This window comes from Oryctolagus cuniculus, chromosome 1, assembly GCF_051225735.1.
Source record: "Oryctolagus cuniculus isolate XC-2025 breed Fujian yellow rabbit chromosome 1, ASM5122573v1, whole genome shotgun sequence".
Classification (NCBI taxonomy): Eukaryota; Metazoa; Chordata; class Mammalia; order Lagomorpha; family Leporidae; genus Oryctolagus; species Oryctolagus cuniculus.
The window spans coordinates 8,198,616-8,220,000 of NC_142867.1; the positions used below are offsets into that span (position 1 = coordinate 8,198,616).

General features: G+C 38.9%; 1 protein-coding gene across 1 annotated transcript in view; it reads right to left on the minus strand.

Moving 5' to 3' along the window:
* Positions 1-546: 546 nt before the first annotated feature.
* Positions 547-21,385, minus strand: part of LOC100345537 (steroid transmembrane transporter SLC22A24-like) — a 32,934-nt gene continuing 12,095 nt past the window's right edge. The window contains 7 exon segments of the mRNA XM_089302834.1: positions 547-607; positions 1,209-1,412; positions 3,483-3,591; positions 4,930-5,144; positions 8,897-9,012; positions 13,428-13,551; positions 19,552-19,569. Of these exon segments, the coding sequence (XP_089158960.1) occupies positions 547-607; positions 1,209-1,412; positions 3,483-3,591; positions 4,930-5,144; positions 8,897-9,012; positions 13,428-13,551; positions 19,552-19,569 (847 nt within the window).

The window sequence follows — 21,385 nt, forward strand, 5'->3', positions numbered from 1 at the left end:
TTTGTCTTTCCATGCTTGTCAATTTTCAGTTCTCATAACGTCCACCTGATCCATCCTTTTTGTTGCAAATGATAGGATAATATGTTTTGAACAACTGAATAATATTCAGTATCTATACAAACTATTCTGTATTTATTCATCTATTGGACATTTACATTGCTTCCACATTTTGGTAATTAGGAATAGTGTTGCAATTAACATGCAAGTGTAGATATCTCTTTGACATAATGATTTCATTTCCTTTGGTAATACCCCTGAGTGCAATGGTTAGAACAAATAAAGAATGCTGCTTTTTCTAAGACACCTTGGCTGTTAATAATTTGCAGATGAATTCGGAGCTAGCTTTCAACTAGTCCCCCATATAAACAGCTGCTTTGTGGAATTGAGAACTAATAATTATTTTGGGAAAATTGATATATTTTGTTCTATGAATGTAAAAGGCATTCATTTGAACATTATATTTTCACTGGTTTATAGATATATAGGATCAAGCTTTATTTTTTCCTCCTTATTTAGCTCTTCTTTGGGTCGATTCTTGGGAATGCCTTAAAATTGTGTGGTTTTCAGGAAAGTATCATCATCCTTTACTCTCCTCGAATCTTTTGTGCTGGAAAAAGAAATCCAACAAAAACAAAGTCAAGAAACAAAGAAATACAGAATAACTGCACATATCTCACAAAATTCCAACAGACCAACTTCCTGTAGACATAGTGGCATTCTGCAAAGAAGCTTGTCCATACTCCAGTCCCATAATTCTAACTAAATCACTGAACAGGTTTATATCCATTAGGAGAACTGAGTTTCTTTCCCATTTTTATCAAGCATCATTGGGTTGATGGATGATAAAAGCGGCATGATGAGAGTGAAGCATTTCAGTTTTAGTAAGTTTATGAGAAAACCTTAGGAGTGTGTCATCCTTGTAAGGGTAGAGAGCATGAACCATTCATAATGAGACTACTTTTGGCTATTTCATCACTAACCCTACTCGTCTAGAATGGTCTCTGTGACCTAGAGAACCTCACAACCTCACAAAGAATCTGACACCTCTGTGGATGGGGCAAGGCTGCCAGTGAATTCAAGGACATGGAGACAAACAACCCTGGTCTGAGCCCACTTGGACAAAACCGTAAAGGGTCATTCCTTTCCCCATGGCAGTGCTATTGACACAGCTGCTCCCCACTCTGGTGACAGCTACAGGATTTACTCACTCCTATTCCACATCCTGAATGGTGTTAGGAAGAGGTTGATTCCTGGTTTCCGGAAGGCCAAACACAATCAGGCCAGAAAGGATGGGGAAGACTCCATAGATGATCCAGGGCAGGTGGGGAGAATACACCACTAAGGTCATCAGGAGGGGCGCTAGTACTGCCCCAATTCTTGAGGACACATTATGGATTCCTGCAACTGTTGACCTTTGTGTGCAAATAACAATACAGAGAAAATTTTGTAGAGATATGTACATGCAACATCTTATTTATCAACTTGATTTTATATTGTGTGAAACTGAAACAATTATTATATACCCAGCAAGCCCTTATTAGTGATATTTGCTTCTCTTTCTCCTTGTTTGATTTTTGATTTTGGCAATTGCTTGAAAATTCTATTTTATCATTATTGAGGTAGACGTCAATGTAGCACCAATTTGTAGAGTGGTTTACAAGGTTAGTGAAATGATGCATTGTTGGACATAGCACATTTTCTGGTATAAACTTAGTTTTAATAATTATTGGTTATTAGTTGTTGCATTCATTTGTATCACCATTTATTCCTCTGACATCTAAACCTTTCAGTTTGATTCCTACAGTTAGGACCTAGTGAAGGTGTGGAGCTAATGAACTGAGACTGTGAAAATCTGAGGGTGGGCGAGAGAACTCATGGAGTACACAAACTCGCTAACCTTGGCAACCCGGTGGGAGATTGCAGAGAAATTTGAGACCACACTTAGGGCTGCATAGACCCTTTGTGTGGTCCTTGCGTAGAGCAGACGAATAACCACAGGGGCCGGATTTCATACATCGACTACCTTCAATTCCACTAGCTGTGTGGAATTACTTCCCTTTGAGTCAAAAAAAATGAGAGAGAGTGAGTTAGAGAGAGAGAGAGAGAGAATAACCTAGTGAGTCACCTTTGGCACAACCTTAACCCTGAAGAACCAAACAGAGCTCTCTGGCAACACCCATCACAACCTCTAAATATCCATCAAAAGCAGACAGTCCACATAATCCAGAGTCATAGTATAATGAGAAAAACCACTACAGCAAAGAAACCAAAGAATATTGCCACAATACCAAGCAACAAATGAAGAAACTGAGGAAACAAGAATAAGGAAGACACTATGACACCCCCAAATGCAATACACACCCCAATTCAAGATTATGAAGATGATGAGATAGAAGAAATGCAAGAAGCAGATCTCAAAAAATTGATAATATTAAGAAATTCTCAAAAACAAATTCTTGAACTACAGAAACCCTTACTGGACAGGATAGAAAATCTCTCTCATGAAAATGAAATATTAAGGAGGAATCAAAATGAAATGAAGCAAGTAGTAGAACATGAAACGGTGCTGGTGAACAGAAATCATAATGAAATGAAGAATTCAATAGATCAAATTACAAACACATTAGAGAGCCCTAAAGACAGAATGAGTGAAGCAGAAGAGAGAATATCGGACTTAGAAGACAAAGAACAGGAAAGTATACAGTCAAATCAAGAAAAGAAGAGGAAATTAGAAATCTAAAAAATATTGTCAGGAATCTACAGGATACTATTAAAAAAAACCAACATTCGGGTTCTAGGAGTTCCTGAAGGCATGGAGAGAGAGAAAGGATTAGAAGGCCTTTTTAGTGAGATACTAGCAGAGAACTTTCCGGGTTTGGAGAAGGACAGAGACATCCTAGTACAGGAAGCTCACAGAACCCTTAATAAACATGACCAAAAGAGATCCTCACCATGACACGTTGTAATCAAACTCACCACAGTGAAACATAAAGAAAAGATTCTAAAATGTGCAAGAGAGAAATTTCAGATTACTCTCAGAGGATCTCCAATCAGACTCATAGCTGACTTCTCATCAGAAACCCTACAAGCTAGGAGAGAATGGCGAGATACAGCCCAGGTACTAAGAGAGAACAACTGCCAACCCAGAATATTATATCCTGCAAAGCTCTCATTTGTGAATGAAGGTGAAATAAAGACCTTTCATAGCAAACAGAAATTGAAAGACTTCGCGGCCACTCATCCAGCCCTACAAAAAATGCTTAAAGATGTGCTACACACAGAAACCCAGAAACACAGCCATCAATATGAAAGAAGGTAAAGGAAGAAAACCTACCAGAAAAAGATCATAGGAAGCTCAAATCATATACTAGAAAATATCTTTGGGAAAACGGCAGGGCGAAGTTACTACTTATCAATAAATATCTATTATTCTAGAAAAGTCTCATTTGGAAAGCAGACATATGGCCTTCTAATACTTATACCTGCATATTGTAGGGATGAGTTCTGCATTTTGGACTGCAAAAGTAGCAGTGGCAGCAGAAACAGCACCAGTTCCCACAGTTGCTAAAATCACACGTAGAGTCTGCATTTCTGGAGAGAGGAGGACCAAGGAGAGTCAGACAATATAGGATAAAGAAATCTGTCAACCTCCCTATAGACATGGAACAATTCTGCTGGAGGGTTGGTGGGGGGTGGTTTCAGGTATGACCTAAAATATACAAACCGCACATCCCAGAAGTTATGGAATGGTTGCTACATGGATGACTGTGGACTGCAGAATGTCATAGCTTAAACAACGATTGAAACGATTTCAGTTAGTTGCCTTAAGTCTTCCTCCATGATGGAGTAACTTTATTTCTTAATTTTCCTATGCACTTTCTTTAAGACATAGATGCATGTTCAGATAATAAATGTATATACCATTATTACAGGTCACTTATTATTATATGTTATCTATAATACAGATATTAGATATATAAACTGTATATAACTGGAAAGGTAATAACTGGAATGAACAGTGTGGGAAACCATTTTTGATATAGACAGGTATTCTATCAAATAGTAACAAATAGATTGTGTTTATTTAGAGTGGATATTTTGAAGAGACAGCGTTCTAGAATAATAGTTCAGGAGAGAATTAGGTCTCCTATTTGGAAATAGGCAATGTGATGCTGGGAAACACTAATACTAAAATTTCAAAAAGGAACTTATAACATTCAATAAAAATAATCAAAAGGACCTTAAACAATGGAGAAGGCTTTCTATTACTCGGCAAATTTGCATGAGGTGGAACGAAGCCCATCAGTCTGGACCACAGAACACAAAACAGTTTAATCAATTGAACCAGATGAGACTCTCTTGTTGTTCCTGCCATACAGTTATCTGATTGAAGGCAGGGATTTTTATTTCACTGTAGTCAAAGAAATTCTCCTAAAATTCTTTTGCATTTATGGTGACTCAAATGGCAACTTAAAAAAAATGACTATGAAAGAGTGAGTGAAATGCCAAGCAGGAAAGCCTTAACACTGGAAGAGTCCCAGACAGAAGCGATGAGAGCACTGTGTGCGTGTTTGAGGATACAACAGCAAGACCGACCCCTTCCTTGTATATTACAGCATGATTAGCCAACAGTCTGTGCTGTAACTGGTAGAGAAGCGGCTCTGTGTAGTCAATACTGGTGTCCAGGTTCATCCTGCATGTCATGAAGACACCTGTGTATCTGAGCCACCCCTTGCTGACACTGGCTTGGCTGGAGCCTAAGACATGCCAATGATTTTTTATCAGGAGCAGTTTCAAGCTGTCTTGTTAACTTCAAGCAAGCCTGCACCTCTCAATGCCAATGGTTTTATTTTGGCCACATATAAACCCACATAATTCCTGAGGACTGAGGGAAGCCAATTCCTTCCCCCAAACTCCTGCCTCTCTCACCTTTGAACAAAAAGGTGTTGACCAGAATGCAAAGTCCTGCAAGGAAGGAAAACAACGACTGACTGATCCGACGATCCATGTATTTAGTTATCAAAAGGATAATACATCTGGATATGAATGTGACAGCTCCAAAGAGGATCTGGAACATGAAGATACTGCTCCCCAGTTCCTGTAGGTTGAGTATCAAACCGTAAAAGGGTATAGTGGTTCCCAGCCTGAAGTGATTAAAGTAATAAAGAAAAATTTAATAAGGCTTAGAGCTTAAGGAATATAATTTACAATTTTGAAGACAAAACCTATACTTGAAGAAAATATTGTCCAAGTAGCTGAAATCAATGTAACAGAAAAAATTTTGTACTGCATCATATCATATTTCTCCTTAAGACAATGATTTACGTATAAAATTATGGTGAAACATGACTTCAAAATAAGCTGTTTGTTGCAGGTTGTGCCGAGGGCACAGGAGAGAGGTACCTAAGGTACCCAAACTCCAGTAAAAGGTATTGAAACTATCGTATAGAAAAATATGCAATCTGAGTTCATCACTCCATTTGACATTATAAGGAACTGAACAAAAATAGGGTTAAATGCTGGAAATCAGGGAGTGTTTATTTATTTATGTTTGCAGCATCTTGTGAGATTCTCTTCTCTGCTCCTCCGTGTGGAAACCTTCACATTAATCCTTATGTGTGAGGCTGCAAGGACTCTTACAGGTAAGAGTTTTCCGTGTGTATTGAAGGATATAGAGACCTGATAGTTTTAAGCAACCTAAGAGCTATTACCACTGAACTTCTAATCTAAAGTGTCAGAATTGAGATAAGGAGAGTGGCAGCTAAGTGCACTTCCAGTAATATATGGCAAGGACCTATGGATTTGTTCATAGATCAGAGTCCTGGCCTTGAGTCATTTGAATTGCTGTATGGGAGGAAGGAAGAAGACAAAGGCGTTGGGGTGAGGCAATTGCTGTACACAATACACAGGCAAATCTGCAGGGCATAGAGAGAAATGTGTGTGCAGCAGTCAGAGGAAAATGCATTTCTTATATCACAAGAAATGGAGAGAACGGCTAAATGACATTTGGAGGCCTTTAAAAATCCATTCAAAAGTGTCCAGGGAAGGAATCTGTTTTGATCATCTATTTGCCTGGGGTCCTATATTTAGCACTGGTTAGTTCTTTGTTTACCATTAGCTCTTCTCGTTTTCCTGACTGAGTATATAGAATGTAGAAATCTGGCCCACAGACCAGAAGTGTGGAAATAAATTCCAATATGATGAAATAGAGCAGTGTATTATAGAACATCTTAGTCCATTTGAATGATTTGGTGTATATATAGATCATTACAAAGTAACATTGGAAAATATATTTTGGCTGGAGCCACAGCTCACTAGGCTAATCCTCCGCCTGCAGCGCCGTCACCCTGGGTTCTAACCCGGTTGCTCCTCTTCCAGTCCAGCTCTCTGCTGTGGCCAGGGAGTGTAGTGGAGGATGGCCCAGTTCCTTGGGTCCTGCACCCACATGGGAAACCAGGATGAAGCACCTGGCTCCTGGCTTTGGATTGGCCCAGCACGCCGACTATAGCGGCCATTTGGGGGGTGAACCAATGGAAAAAGGAAGACCTTTCTCTCTGTCTCTGTCTTTCACTGTCTGACTCTGACTTTCAAAAAAAAAGAAAATATATTTCAAAATATTTGTATTTACTAAAATAGAATATATTTTGGGTTATTAAAACAGTCTTCAATAAACCAGAGCCGAAGTGTAAAGGAATAGAAATATATACAAATGAACAACAACCAGATTGCCTATAGATGTTTGGAAACAAATCACATTTATATAAAACCTCTTAGTTGCTCCTCTTGCAGTCCAGCAGTCTGCTGTGGCCCACAAGTGCAGTGGAAGATGGCTCAAGTGCCCTGCACCCACATGGGAGACCAGGAGGAAGCACCTGGCTCCTGGCTTCGGATCAGCACAGAGCAACCAATAGAATAAATAAAGGGGAGAGTGATCCAACATGGGAAGTGAGATACACAGCAGACTCATAGAATGGCAGATGTCCTGAACAGCACTCTGGCCTCAGAATCAGCCCTAAAGGCATTCCGATCTTGCTGAAATGCCCATGAGAGTATTTCAGGCATGGAAAGCCAAGACACTCTGGCAAAAACAAAGAGGACCTAAATGAAAGATCTCTGTGAGTGAGATCCCAGTGGAAAGAACAGGTCTTCAAAGAAGGAGGTACCTTTCTCTGAAGGGAGGAGAGAACCTCCACTTTGAATATGACCTTGTCTAAACAAGAGAAGAGTCGGGGAACTCAAAAGGCTTCCATAGCCTTGGAAACTCATGACTGGAGCATAGGGAGATTACTGATGCCATAAACAGGAGTGTCAATTTGTAAAGTCAACAACAGGAGTCACTGTGCACTTACTCCTCATGTAGGATCTCTGTCCTTAATGTGCTGTACATTGAGACTTAATGCTATAACGAGTACTCAAACAGTATATTTCACTTTGTGTTTCTATGGGGGTGCAAACTGTTGAAATCTTTACTTAATGTATACTAAACTGATCTTCTGTAAAAAAAAAAAATTATCAATTCCCAACTTGACTCTCACTGGGATTAAACATGACAATAGGTCTGATCTGATTTCATCATCATTTAAAAAATCATATATTATTTTTCACTTTATGTTTCTGTGTCGGAGCAAACTGTAGAAATCTTTACTTAATGTATGCTAAACTGATCTTCTGTATATAAAGAGAATCGAAAATGAATCTTGATGTGAATGGAAGGGGAGAGGGAGTGGGAAAGGGGAGGGTTGCGGGTTGGAGGGACGTTATGGGGGGGAAGCCATTGTAATCCATAAGCTGTACTTTGGAAATTTATATTCATTAAATAAAAGTTTAAAAAAATACCCTGGATAAAAAAAAGAAAAATGGAAGGAAGACCTTTCTCTCTTTCTCTTACTGTCTAACTCTGCCTGTCAAAAAAAACCATGAAATACACTCAGTATCTCTAAGCATCAAGGAAATGTAAATCAAAATCACAATGAAGTTTCACATCACCCCAATTAGGATGGTTATCATCTCCAAATCAAAAAATAACAAATGTTGGTGAGGATGTGGGGAAAAGGTACCCTAACCCACTGTTGGTAGTAATGTAATCTGGTATAAATATTAGGGAAGAAATCTGAAAATAGATCCACCATTTGAAAAGTGATCTGTACCCGCATGTGTGTTGCAACTCAATTCACAATTGGTAAGATATAGAATCAGTGTATCCACAAAGAAAATATGATACACACACACACACACACACAAACACACACACACACTGTGGAATACTACTTAAGCAAAAAAAAAAAAAAGAAGTCCTGTCTTTACCTACAAAATGGAGCAATTAGAAGCCATTATGCTTACTGAAATAATCCAGTGCAAAAAAAAAGACAAATATCATATGTTGTCTCTGATATGTGGCTGTTAATATAGAATGCCAAAAATGTGTTGGAATGAAATGCATATCTTATAATATGGTTGTTGTTTTAGCCCTTGTGTATACTCCTGTGGAACTGTGGTCTTCCTACTTTTTACTTGGTGAATATTATGATTAGTGTTAAATTAAGCCTGTGATTACTGATTGGACTGAAGTTAGGTTTTTGTATTAAGAAAAAAATAGGAAGGAGCAAGGGGATTCAGGGAGGGAGCTGAGCAGGGAGGGAATTTGGATATCTTCTTAGAAAGTACCTATGAAATATGTGAAATATGTTCTCTTTACATTAATAGAAATAAAAATGATAAAAATTTAATCAAAACACATCCTTTAATTTCCAGACTGAGATAAGACATTTAGAATGTGTTTATAAATATTATATTTAGAATATATTTAAATAAAGAACCAAAAATTTGAGAACCTTGAAAACGCACAAAGGTAAGGCAACATAAGAATTCTTCATGACCATCACCCAGTGTAACTCACCTCAGGAAGCTCAGGTAGAGAATCCTCATGCGCAGTTTGGGTGCCTGGAACACCTCGACCACGGATGGTTTGGTTGAGGCTTTGTCCATCTCCTCCTGCATGGTGGACCTCACAAACTTTGACAACAAAAACAACAACAAGCGTTTATGAGATGTCAATGAGTGTAGTGGTGAGTGCTGGAAGATGAGATAGATCCAGAGTTCACTATACTCATGGACCCTTCTGTCTAGGGGGACGTGGGCAGTCAGTAATCTACCTCTTGTGTGGAAAGTTCCAAAAGGTGTAGTGGGAAATGGGAACTCAGATGAATTGCATAGGAATAAAGCCTGCTAAAAATTGAGCTTAGGAAGGGCAGAAAATCATAAAATAAATCCCATTAACTAAAACTATGAAAAATACCCAGAAAATTTTCAACCAAGGATCAGAAATGTTTTTCACAGTGTAAAAGATGACACATTCATTAAAAAAATTGAAGAAGACACAAATATGTGGAAATACTTCCCATATTCATGGACTTGAAGAATTAATGCTCCTGTTATCAAAATATCCATACTACCTAATATGATTACAGATCAAAAGAATTGCCACCCAAATTCAGATGCCATTCTTTGGAGAACAAAAAAAGGCTAGAGTTTATATGGCAGCATAAGAGTTCTGGAATAGCCAAAGCAATTTTGAGCAACAAAGAACAAAGCTTAAGGCACCACAATTCCTGATTTAATGAGCTAATACAGAGCTTAAGTAAAATGATATAAAATGGATATATAGACCATAGAACAGAATCAAGATCCCAGAAATGAATTCATGCATCAACAGCCTGTTGATTTGCAAAATGCACAAAATGCATGCATGTGTCAGTGGTTTTTTTTTTCTTTCTGAAAACTACATCCACTTCATCATTTGGATCCAAGACATCTTTGTCTAAGTATGATAGGCATGTAGCCTCCCATCATTAATGGAGTGCAGAGTTAAAGGCAGTGAAAAGTGCAGGGAATATGTTGATACAGTGTGACCTTGGCTTAGGCAAGTTCTATGAGAGGCGAACTTTACTAACACCAAAAGAGTTAGTTCTAGGGCTTCAAAAATTGGCTTAGAATTTATCCCTGAACTTAACATGTGACTTACTGTGTCAGAAAAAATTGGTCCACAAGCACGAAATTAAAGTACCATAGTAGAAATAAATTCTGGTGTTCTGTTGTGCAGTTGCAACTATAGGTAAGAATAATATATTACATAAAAGTGCTTCAAATGGCTTGTGAAAAAGAAATTAAAAGATAAATTATTTTGATGAAAAAACTTTGGAAATCCATGCATAGTTTTTCCATCATACACGTTTTCTATGAGCTCTTTGAAGACCTTTGATATGAATGAATTTCAATTTTTTTACTCAAATAACTATACTCAATTCCATTTTCTATAAAATGTTTGAAGTTCAATCATGCATTTCCCAAAAAATAAAAGGCAGAGATTAAGAATTTAATGTTTTTATAACAAAATAATGATAAAGCTTTGAGGAAATAGATAAGATCATGGTGACTTGAGCAATATACAATCTAAACATGTATTGAAACTTCTAATGATGCCCCATTAATATGTGCAGTTATGCTTCACTTTAGAAATTAAATTAACACTTCTATTTCATGGAAGTTATCTACAATTTACCCAAAGCATCATATGTCATCATGAAATGTATGTAAAACAGAAGAAAGTAATTATTATTTCACAAAATGATACTAGAGCTAGACTATTTCCCATATCTGTTGCTCATTGGAGTGTGCTATTGTGATTCAATTACTAAAAATTTCACTGATGATGAACAAGGTTGGGTTAGTGGTGGGACAGATGCACTGGCATGCATGTTGATCTAGGATTTTTGAAATTTCAAGAAAAATAATAATTAATAGAATTTAGCATTAAATGGCAATAATAAGGTACCATCAATTCCAGAGATTAAACTCTGACATCAAGATTGGAATGGGGGTGTACACTAGTGGTTAAGATGCCTGTGTCCTACATCAGCGTACCTGGGTTTGATTCTAGCACTGGCTCATTCTCCTGTATTCAGCTTTCTGTTAATGCAGATTCCAGAGGGTCAATGGTGATGGCTAATGTAATTGGATTCATGACACACACTTGGTAGACCTGGATTGATTTGTGGACTCTTGGTCTCATGGCCATCCCAGCCCAGGCTGATGAAGGCGCTGGCGAATGTATGAACAGATAAAAGCTCTCTGTGGGCTATCTTTTGTGGCATCCCCCCCTTATATAAACAAGAATATTACTAGTATTAAGGTTTACATATTTTTTTACAGGCAGAGTGGACAGTGAGAGAGAGACAGAGAGAAAGGTCTTCCTTTGCCGTTGGTTCACCCTCCAATGGCCGCTGCTGCCGGCGCACTGCGGCCGGTGCACTGTGGCCGGCGCACTGCACAGATCTGAAGGCAGGAACCAGGTGCTTCTCCTGGTCTCCCATGGGGTGCAGGGCCCTAGCACTTGGGTCATCCTCCACTGCACTCCCTGGCCACAGCAGAGAGCTGGCCTGGAAGAGGGGCAACTGGGACAGAATCCGGCGCCCCGACCGGGACTAGAACCCGGTGTGCCGGCGCCGCAAGGCGGAGGATTAGCCTAGTGAGCCGCGGCGCTGGCCTTGCTTTGTAGAATTTTAATCAAGCAGACTGTTAGTGTAGGAGAAAGGGTTAATGCTTTATGCAAGGTTGAGCTGTTTATGGAAAAGAATTAAAAGGCAACAGGCTCCCTGGTATATACTTCCCACTAGAATAAAGATAAATGTTATTAAAGCTTTAATTCAATATATGCTACAAATACTACAATGGTTAGGATGTCAAAACTGTAGAATATCTAAGTGAACCTTTAAATAAGTACAATAAAGAAGTTAAAGAATTACAGAAAGAACTGCAAAGAGGGGATACATTTTAAAAAGGGCCTGCTTTGAACTTGGGGCTTCTAATAAAGATTAGATTAGGAAGGTACTATCCTAGCTTGTGTAGCCAATTTCTGCAAAGCTGGATAGCACTCCAGGCCTTGGCTTGTGTGGGCAGCCTGTTATCTTGTACCTGTCTGTGATTGTAACCCATGCTCTGAATATGCCCTTGAAAATCAAAGAAATTATAATTAGAAAAAAATGGACAACAGACTTGTTAGTGTGAGAAAAAAAGAATCATTATTTAACTTATGATATAAAGTCTGGTGCTCGAGAGCCAGAGCCATGCCATCAGCCTTGCTGTGAGTGTGTCTCTCGTTTCTTCGAGTGCTGACACCTCTCACACCTTGGGGGCCGTGGACTGGCTGGAGCTGGTCTCTGGCACAAAAGTGCTGTAGTTAGAGAACTGCACATAAGTGGTCTCATCCTCATTGGGGCATCATTTAAATGTTAAGATTATAGACTTTGAATATAAGCAATAATGATATCAGTTTTTCCTGGACAATGGGCAAGTGGCAATTTATCATGTGAGGGAAATGGACTCATTGGATCAGAGGGAGGAACTTTGTTTTTTCCTTGAAGAACATTTTATTCTACAAGGCATTGCTTTCTTTCATGGTTGATATGGGACATTTATCAGCTGCACAGCTACCAATCAGTTTCTGTGATGTTGCAATGCCTTTCTTTTACATTTTAAAAGCTAACTCATAATCCTTTCCTAACCCATTAAGCTAGAGTGAATTCTATCTTGTGTCCTATCAAAATTACTAGTATATAATCTTAACACCTGTTCTATACAATTAATTATTAATTTTGTGTCCAATTATAAGATGGAAGTTACTGATTTCAGTGACTCTGAATTATGCACCTACTAGTATCTATTACCCAGCTGGTGTACTGCAGCTAAATAAATGTTTTTATATGAGTCAGTGAACAAGCACATGGATGAGTCACATCAAGATTTGGCTTCCAGAGATGAGGAAGGAAACTTCAAAAAGAGAAATCCTGCTCAGAATTCTTTCTGCATATTTGGAGAATATAAATACCATCATCTACCCTACTGCCATATCCACATTATGTAGATCACCACGTGGCTTATAGGTAGTACATTAGAAATTTTTAATGAATTACTGAATAAATATATGAAAGTCAAAAGTATGCTTTTAATGTCATCTTCTGTATGAAACACAATCCTTTGTTTTATAGGCTCTGATTATCCTAAAGGGGACTAAAGTGGGAAATGAATTTTTTTCAATATTTCCTACTACATGTCCAAGGTATGGATATTTAGCTGTTGATTCAAACTACCATGTGCACTTATGCCCAGGAATTGCAACATCTATGTTCCAATTTTATGTGCACGTATGCCAATGAATTGCAATATCTCTGTTCAAATTCTTAGCAACAGGAAAGATCAATTTTTTTCAGTGACCCCTCTATAAAATTATGAATCCATAGGGAAACAAGATAGAGATGCATTACCCCACTCACAAAATTTATTTTTAGCCTGCATTCCCTCAGAAACCCAGATGAGGGTGATTGTTAGTTCATGGGTTTTATCCCAGTACTTAGCTCCCCTTTCCAGATCACCTCAAGGGTCAGGATCTCTCCAGCACTCTCTTTTCCATTGATGTGTGCAACTCTTCTAAGTGCCTTGGTGCCCTCAGCTAGCTGATTGGTGGTAATCAGCCACCGAGCAGACTCCACCAGCCTCCTGTTGAAAGAACACAGCAAAGGTTCAGTTAGCACTCAGTTGCTTAATTGTCACTTAACCCTAACTTGAGGTTCCTTTCTGCTTCCATAGAATACTAACATAAATTCTAGCAGTGTAGCTTAATCAATGTGCCTTCTCCACTGTACTGGTCTACCTAAGGATAGTGATTCAAGCATTTGCGACATGTTTTGCTGCTTGCCCAGTGCATTAGCAGGGAGTTGGATTGGAACTGGAGTCCCTGGACTTGTACTGGTGATCATGTGGATTTCTGGCTTTGCAGGCAGTGGCTTATCCCACTGAACCACAAAGCTGGCACCAGGACCAACTTTTCTTTTACTTTTTCTTTTTTTTTTAACAGGCAGAATGGACAGTGAGAGAGAGAGAGAGACAGAGAGAAAGGTCTTCCTTTACCGTTGGTTCACCCTCCAATGACCGCCGCGGCCAGCGCACTGTGGCCAGCGCACCACGCTGATCCAAAGGCAGAAGCCAGGTGCTTCTCCTGGTCTCCCATGGGGTGCAGGGACCAAGCACTTGGGCCATCCTCCACTGCACTCCCTGGCCACAGCAGAGAGCTGGCCTGGAAGAGGGGCAACTGGGACAGAATCCGGCGCCCCGACCGGGACTAGAACCCGGTGTGCCAGCGCCGCAAGGCGGAGGATTAGCCTAGTGAGCCACGGCACCGGCCGAGGACCAACTTTTCAACATATGATGTTTTATTTTCATTAATTTCAAGGAAATTTTTAAATTTTCTATTAATTTTTTCAGTTATCCATTGTTCATTGATGCTGTTTATATTCCTGTAGTTGCATAATTTCTGCAGCTGCTTTTGTGTTGATTTGCAGTTGTAGTGAATATACACATGATATGATTTTGATTCATTAAGAATTCTTCAGATAAATTTTGTGGTCCATAGTCTAATCAAGGAAGGTTCCATTTGTTGACGAAAAAAATGTAGATTCTCCAGTTGTAGAAAGGAATGTTCTGTAAATATATTAAATCAATTTGGTCAATAGTTTCTATAAGTTCTGTGATTTCTTCATTGATTTTTTGTCTGGATGATCTGTCCTTGATGAATGTGTGGTGTTACAGTCCCACAGTATTAATGTATTGGAGCTTATATCTCCCTTTAGATATAATATCATGTGTTTTATATAAAACAAAATGCTCAGGCATATTTGCATTTACAGTTACAACGATCACATCTTGTTGACTTGCTCTCTTTTTCTTGTCTAATGGCTGGGTAAACAACACAACAGAAAGATCATCCACCCAGACCAAGTGGGATTTATACTACTCTGCAGGGATGCTTCAACGTTCACAAATCAAACAATGTGATACACCACATTAACAAACTGCAGAAGAAAACCCAGATGATTATCTCAATAGATGCAGAGAAAGCATTTGATAAAATACAACATTCTTTCATGATGAAAACTCTAAGCAAATTGGGTATAGAAGGAACATTCCTCAATATAATCAAAGCAATCTATGAAAAACCCACAAACAGCATCCTGTTGAATGGGGAAAAGTTGGAAGCATTTCCACTGAGATCCAGTACTAGACAGGGATGCCCACTCTCACCACTGCTATTCAATATAGTTCTGGAAGTTTTAGCCAGAGCCATTAGGCAAGAAAAAGAAGTGAAAGGGATACAAATTGGGAAGGGAGAATTCAAGCTATCCCTCTTTGCAGGTGATATGATTCTTTATTTAGGGAATCCAAAGAACTCTACTAAGAGACTATTGGAACTCATAGAAGAGTTTGGCAAAGTAGCAGGGTATAAAATCAGTGCACAAAAATCAACAGCCTGTGTATACACAGGCAATACCATGGCTGAGAAAGAACTTCTAAGATCAATCCCATCCACAATAGCTACAAAAACAATCAAATACCTTGGATTAAAGTTAACCAAGGATTTCAAAGATCTCTTCGATGAGAATTACAAAATCTTAAAGAAGGAAATAGAAGAGGATACAAAAAAATGGAAAAATCTTCCATGCTCATGGATTGGAAGAATCAATATCATCAAAATGTCCATGTTCCCAAAATCAGTGTATAGATTCAATGCAATAACAATCAAAATACCAAAGACATTCTTCTCAGATCTGGAAAAAAATGATGCTGAAGTTCATATGGAGGCACAGGAGAACTTGAATAGCTAAAGCAACTCTGTACAACAAATACACTGCCAGAGGCATCACTATACCAGATTTCAGGACATACTACAGGGCAGTTGTAATCAAAACAGCATGGTACTGGTACAGAAACAGATGGATAGACCAATGGAACAGAATAAAAACAGCAGAAATCATCCAAACATCTACAGCCAACTTATATTTGATCAAGGATCTAAAACTAATTCCTGGAGCAAGGACAGTCTATTCAACAAATGGTGCTGGGAAAACTGGATTTCCACATGTAGAAGCATGAAGCAAGACCCCTTACCTTACACCTTAGACAAAAATCCACAAACATGGAATAAAGATCTAAATCTATGACCCAACACCATATAATCTAAAAGTTGTGCTTTGAAATTCATATTTATCAAGAAAAATTTGAAAAAATAGAAAAAAATAATTTAAAAAAGAATTTAGCAAAAAAAAAAAATACAGGTAAACCTGTGATGCAATGTTTATTGCTTCCTATGCAGTATAATTAGCTTTTAGTATTGTTGTTTGCAGAACAATAAATACATTCATCACATAGTTAGTGTGGTAGATGATCTAAGTAGAATTATAAGAAATTATTGGTAAATGTAAAAAACAAATGTTTCCAAATTCCTGTACTCTTGGTTTCTTAAAAATATTGAGAGACAGTGGGGAGACTTGGGACGTCCAGGGCTCCGAGTCCACACATCGGCGCTGGAAGGGGAGCGGACCTGCGTGGAGAGCGTGGGAGCCCACAGTTCGGGACACCAGCGGCAGACTCAACACACCAGCACTGGAACGCGAGGTGAGCCGAACCTCAATAGCCCGAGACAACGGCAGGCAAGCGGAGAGAGGAGACTAGAGGGAACGACCCCCGGGGGGCGGGGGGGAAACTTCACCAGGCTAACTGGAAGAGAGAGAGAGGAAAAAAAAAAAACAGGTGACTGGTACGGACACGGGTTTCTCTCTCTCCGCTCACCTCTCAAGGGCGAGCAAGACAAACAGCAGGCGCCATCTTGGACATACGTCATAAGCAGAGCGACCTCAGGTCTGCACCGGCCCTGAGCCTAGCAGAAAAACCTGACTCTGGGTGGGGCGAATTAACAGGAGATCAGGACCTAGTAAATTTGTGGTGCTACTGAACTGAGACTGTGAAAAAAGAGACGGTGGGGGAGAGAACTCACAGAATTCACGTGAGCACTCTCCAGAGACGCTACAATTCCGTAACTTTGGCAACCCAGTGGGAGACTGAAGGAGAATTTGAGCCCACTCTGAGGGCTGAACAGATTCCCTGTGTGGTCCTTGGGAAAGAGCTTCCAATCTCTGGCTCCTGTGGGTATATCATTTGCCTGCTAACTACCTCCAACTTTGTTCAGCTGTGCAGAATAACTTCCCTTTTGAATCAAAAAAAAAAAAAGAAAGAGAGAGAGAGAGGTTTACCACGCCTAACCTGGGAGTGTCACCTTCAGCACACCAAACAGAGCTCTCAGGCCACACCCATCTCAAGCCCTAAGGCTCCATCAAAAACAGATAGTCCACTTAATCTAGAGTCATAGTATAACAAGAAAAAGCACCACAGTGAAGAAACCAAATATCTCCAATATGACAAATAACAAACGCAAAAACCAAGGTAATAAAAACAAGGAAGTCACCATGAAGCCCTCAAATGAAAAAGACACCCCAATTCAAGATTATGAGGATGATGACATAGAAGAAATGCAAGAAGCAGAGCTCAAAAAATTGATAAGAACATTAAGAAGTTCTCAAAAACAAATTCTTGAACTACAGAAATCCTTAATGGACAAGATAGAAAATCTCTCTCGTGAAAATGAAATATTAAGGAGGAATCAAAATGAAATGAAACAACTAGCACAACAGGAAACTGGGATAGTGACTGAAGTGAAGAATTCAATAGATCAAATGAAAAACACAATAGAGAGCCTTACAAACAGAAAGGGTGAAGCAGAAGAGAGAATATCGGACTTAGAAGACAGAGAACAGGAAAGGATACAGTCAGACCAAAGAAAAGAAGAGGAAATTAGAAATCTAAAACATATTGTCGGGAATCTTCAGGATACTATTAAAAAAACCAACATTCGGGTTCTAGGAGTTCCTGAAGGCATGGAGAGGGAGAAAGGATTAGAAGGCCTTTTTAGTGAGATATTAGCAGAAAATTTCCCAGGTTTGGAGAAGGACAGAGAAATCCTAGTACAGGAAGCTCACAGAACCCCTAATAAACACGACCAAAAGAGATCCTCACCACAACACATTGTAATTAAACTCTCCACAGTGAAACATAAAGAAAAGATCCTAAAATGTGCAAGAGAGAAACGTCAGATTACTCTCAGAGGATCTCCAATCAGACTCACAGCTGACTTCTCATCAGAAACTCTACAAGCTAGGAGGGAATGGCGAGATATAGCCCAGGTACTAAGAGAGAAAAACTGCCAGCCCAGAATATTATATCCTGCAAAGCTATCATTTGTGAATGAAGGTGAAATAAAGACTTTTCATAGCAAACAGAAATTGAAAGAATTTGTTGCCACTTGTCCAGCCCTGCAAAAGATGCTTAAAGATGTGTTACACACAGAAACACAGAAACACGGTCATCAATATGAAAGAAGGTAAAGGAAGGAAACCAAGGAAGGAAACCTCACAGCAAAAGATCACAGGGAATTCAAAGCATATATTAGAACTTATCTTTGGCAAATGGCAGGGCAAAGTTACCACTTATCATTAGTCACACTGAACGTGAATGGCCTGAACTGTCCAGTTAAAAGACACCGATTGGCTGATTGGGTTAAGGAACAAAACCCATCTATTTGCTGCTTACAAGAAACTCATCTTTCCAACAAAGATCCATACAGACTGAAAGTGAAAGGCTGGAAAAAGATATTCCATGCCAACAGAAATGAAAAAAGAGCAGGCGTAGCCATCTTAATATCAGACACCATAAACTTTACCACAAAAACCGTTAAGAGAGATAACGGACAGATCAATAGGACAGAAGATCAACAAGGATACAGTAGATTTAAATGACACTATAGCCCAAATGGTTCTAACAGATATATACAGAACTTTCAATCCTACAGCTAAAGATTTTACATTCTTCTCAGCAGTACATGGAAACTTCTCTAGGATTGACCACATACTAGGCCATAAAGCAAGTCTCAGCAAATTCAAAAGAATTAGAATCATACCATGCAGCTTCTCAGACCATAAAGGAATGAAGTTGGAAATTAGCAACTCAGGAATCCCTAGAGCATACGCAAACACATGGAGATTGAACAACATGCTCCTGAATGAACAATGGGTCATAGAAGAAATTAAGAGAAATCAAAAACTTTCTGGAAGTAAATGAGGATAACAGCACAACATACCAAAACTTATGGGATATGGCAAAAGCCGTGTTAAGAGGAAAGTTTATATCAATAGGTGCCTACATCAAGAAATTGGAAAGGCACCAAATAGATGAGCTTTCAATTCACCACATGGATCTAGAAAACCTACAGCAAACCAGACCCAAATCTAGTAGGAGAAGAGAAATAATTAAAATCAGAGTAGAAATCAACAGGATTGAATCAAGGAAAACATTCCAAAAAATCAGCCAAACGAGAAGCTGGTTTTTGAAAAAATAAACAAAATTGACACCCCATTGGCCCAACTAACTAAAAAAAGAAGAGTAAAGACACAAATCAATAAAATCAGAGATGAAAAAGGAAATGTAACAACAGACACCACAGAAATAAAAAGAATCATCAGAAAGTACTACAAGGACTTGTATGCCAGCAAACAGGGAAACCTATCAGAAATGGATAGATTCCTGGACACATGCAACCTACCTAAATTGAACCAGGAAGACATCGAAAACCTAAACAGACCCATAACTGAGACAGAAATTGAAACAGTAATAAAGGCCCTCCCAACAAAGAAAAGCCCAGGACCAGATGGATTCACTGCTGAATTCTACCAGACATTTAAAGAAGAACTAACTCCAATTCTTCTCAAACTATTCAGAACAATCAAAGAAGAGGGAATCCTCCCAAATTCTTTCTATGAAGCCAGCATCACCTTAATTCCTGAGCCGGAAAAAGATGCAGCACTGAAAGAGAATTACAGACCAATATCCCTGATGAACATAGATGCAAAAATCCTCAATAAAATTCTCGCCAATAGAATGCAACAACACATCAGAAAGATCATCCACCTAGACCAAGTGGGATGTATCCCTGGTATGCAGGGATGGTTTAATGTGCGCAAGACAATCAATGTGATACACCACATTAACAGACTGCAGAAGAAAAACCATATGATTATCTCAATAGATGCCGAGAAGCATTTGATAAAATACAACACCCGTTCATGATGAAAACTCTAAGCAAACTGGGTTTGGAAGGAACATTCCTCAATACAATCAAAGCAATCTATGAAAAACCCACAGCCAACAACCTATTGAATGGGGAAAAGTTGGAAGCATTTCCACTGAGATCTGATACCAGACAGGGATGTCCACTCTCACCACTGCTATTCAATATAGTTCTGGAGGTTCTAGCCAGAGCTATTAGGCAAGAAAAAGAAATTAAAGGGATACAAATTGGGAAGGAAGACCTCAAACTATCCCTCTTTGCAGATGACATGATTCTTTATTTAGGGGACCCAAAGAACTCTACTAAGAGACTGTTGGAACTCATAGAAGATTTTGGCAAAGTAGCAGGGTATAAAATCAATGCACAAAAATCAACAGCCTTTGTATACACAGACAATGCCATGGCTGAGGAAGAACTTCTAAGATCAATCCCATTCACAATAGCTACAAAAACAATCAAATACCTTGGAATAAACTTAACCAAGGACGTTAAAGATCTCTACGATGAAAATTACAAAACCTTAAAGAAAGAAATAGAAGAGGATACCAAGAAATGGAAAAATCTTCCATGCTCATGGATTGGAAGAATCAATATCATCAAAATGTCCATTCTCCCAAAAGCAATTTATAAATTCAATGCAAAACCAATCAAGATACCGAAGACCTTCTTCTCAGATCTGGAAAAATTGGTGCTGAAATTTATATGGAGGCACAAGAGACCTCGAATAGCTAAAGCAATCTTGTACAAAAAAAACAAAGCCGGAGGCATCACAATACCAGATTTCAGGACATACTACAGGGCAGTTGTAATCAAAACAGCATGATACTGGTACAGAAACAGATGGACAGACCAATGGAACAGAATTGAAACACCAGAAATCAACCCAAACAATACAGCCAACTTATATTTGATCAAGGATCTAAAACTAATTCCTGGAGCAAGGACAGTCTATTCAATAAATGGTGCTGGGAAAACTGGATTTCCACGTGCAGAAGCATGAAGCAAGACCCCTACCTTACACCTTACACAAAAATCCACTCAACATAGATTAAAGACCTGGAACCAACCTAAATGCCCATCAACGGTAGACTGGATAAAGAAATTATGGGATATGTACTCTTTAGAATACTATACCGCAGTAAGAAACAACGAAATCCAGTCATTTGCAACAAAATGGAGGAATCTGGAACACATCATGCTGAGTGAAATAAGCCAGTCCCAAAGGGACAAATACCATATGTTCTCCCTGATCGGTGACAACTGACTGAACACCAAAAAGGAAACCTGTTGAAGTGAAATGGACACTATGGGAAACGGTGA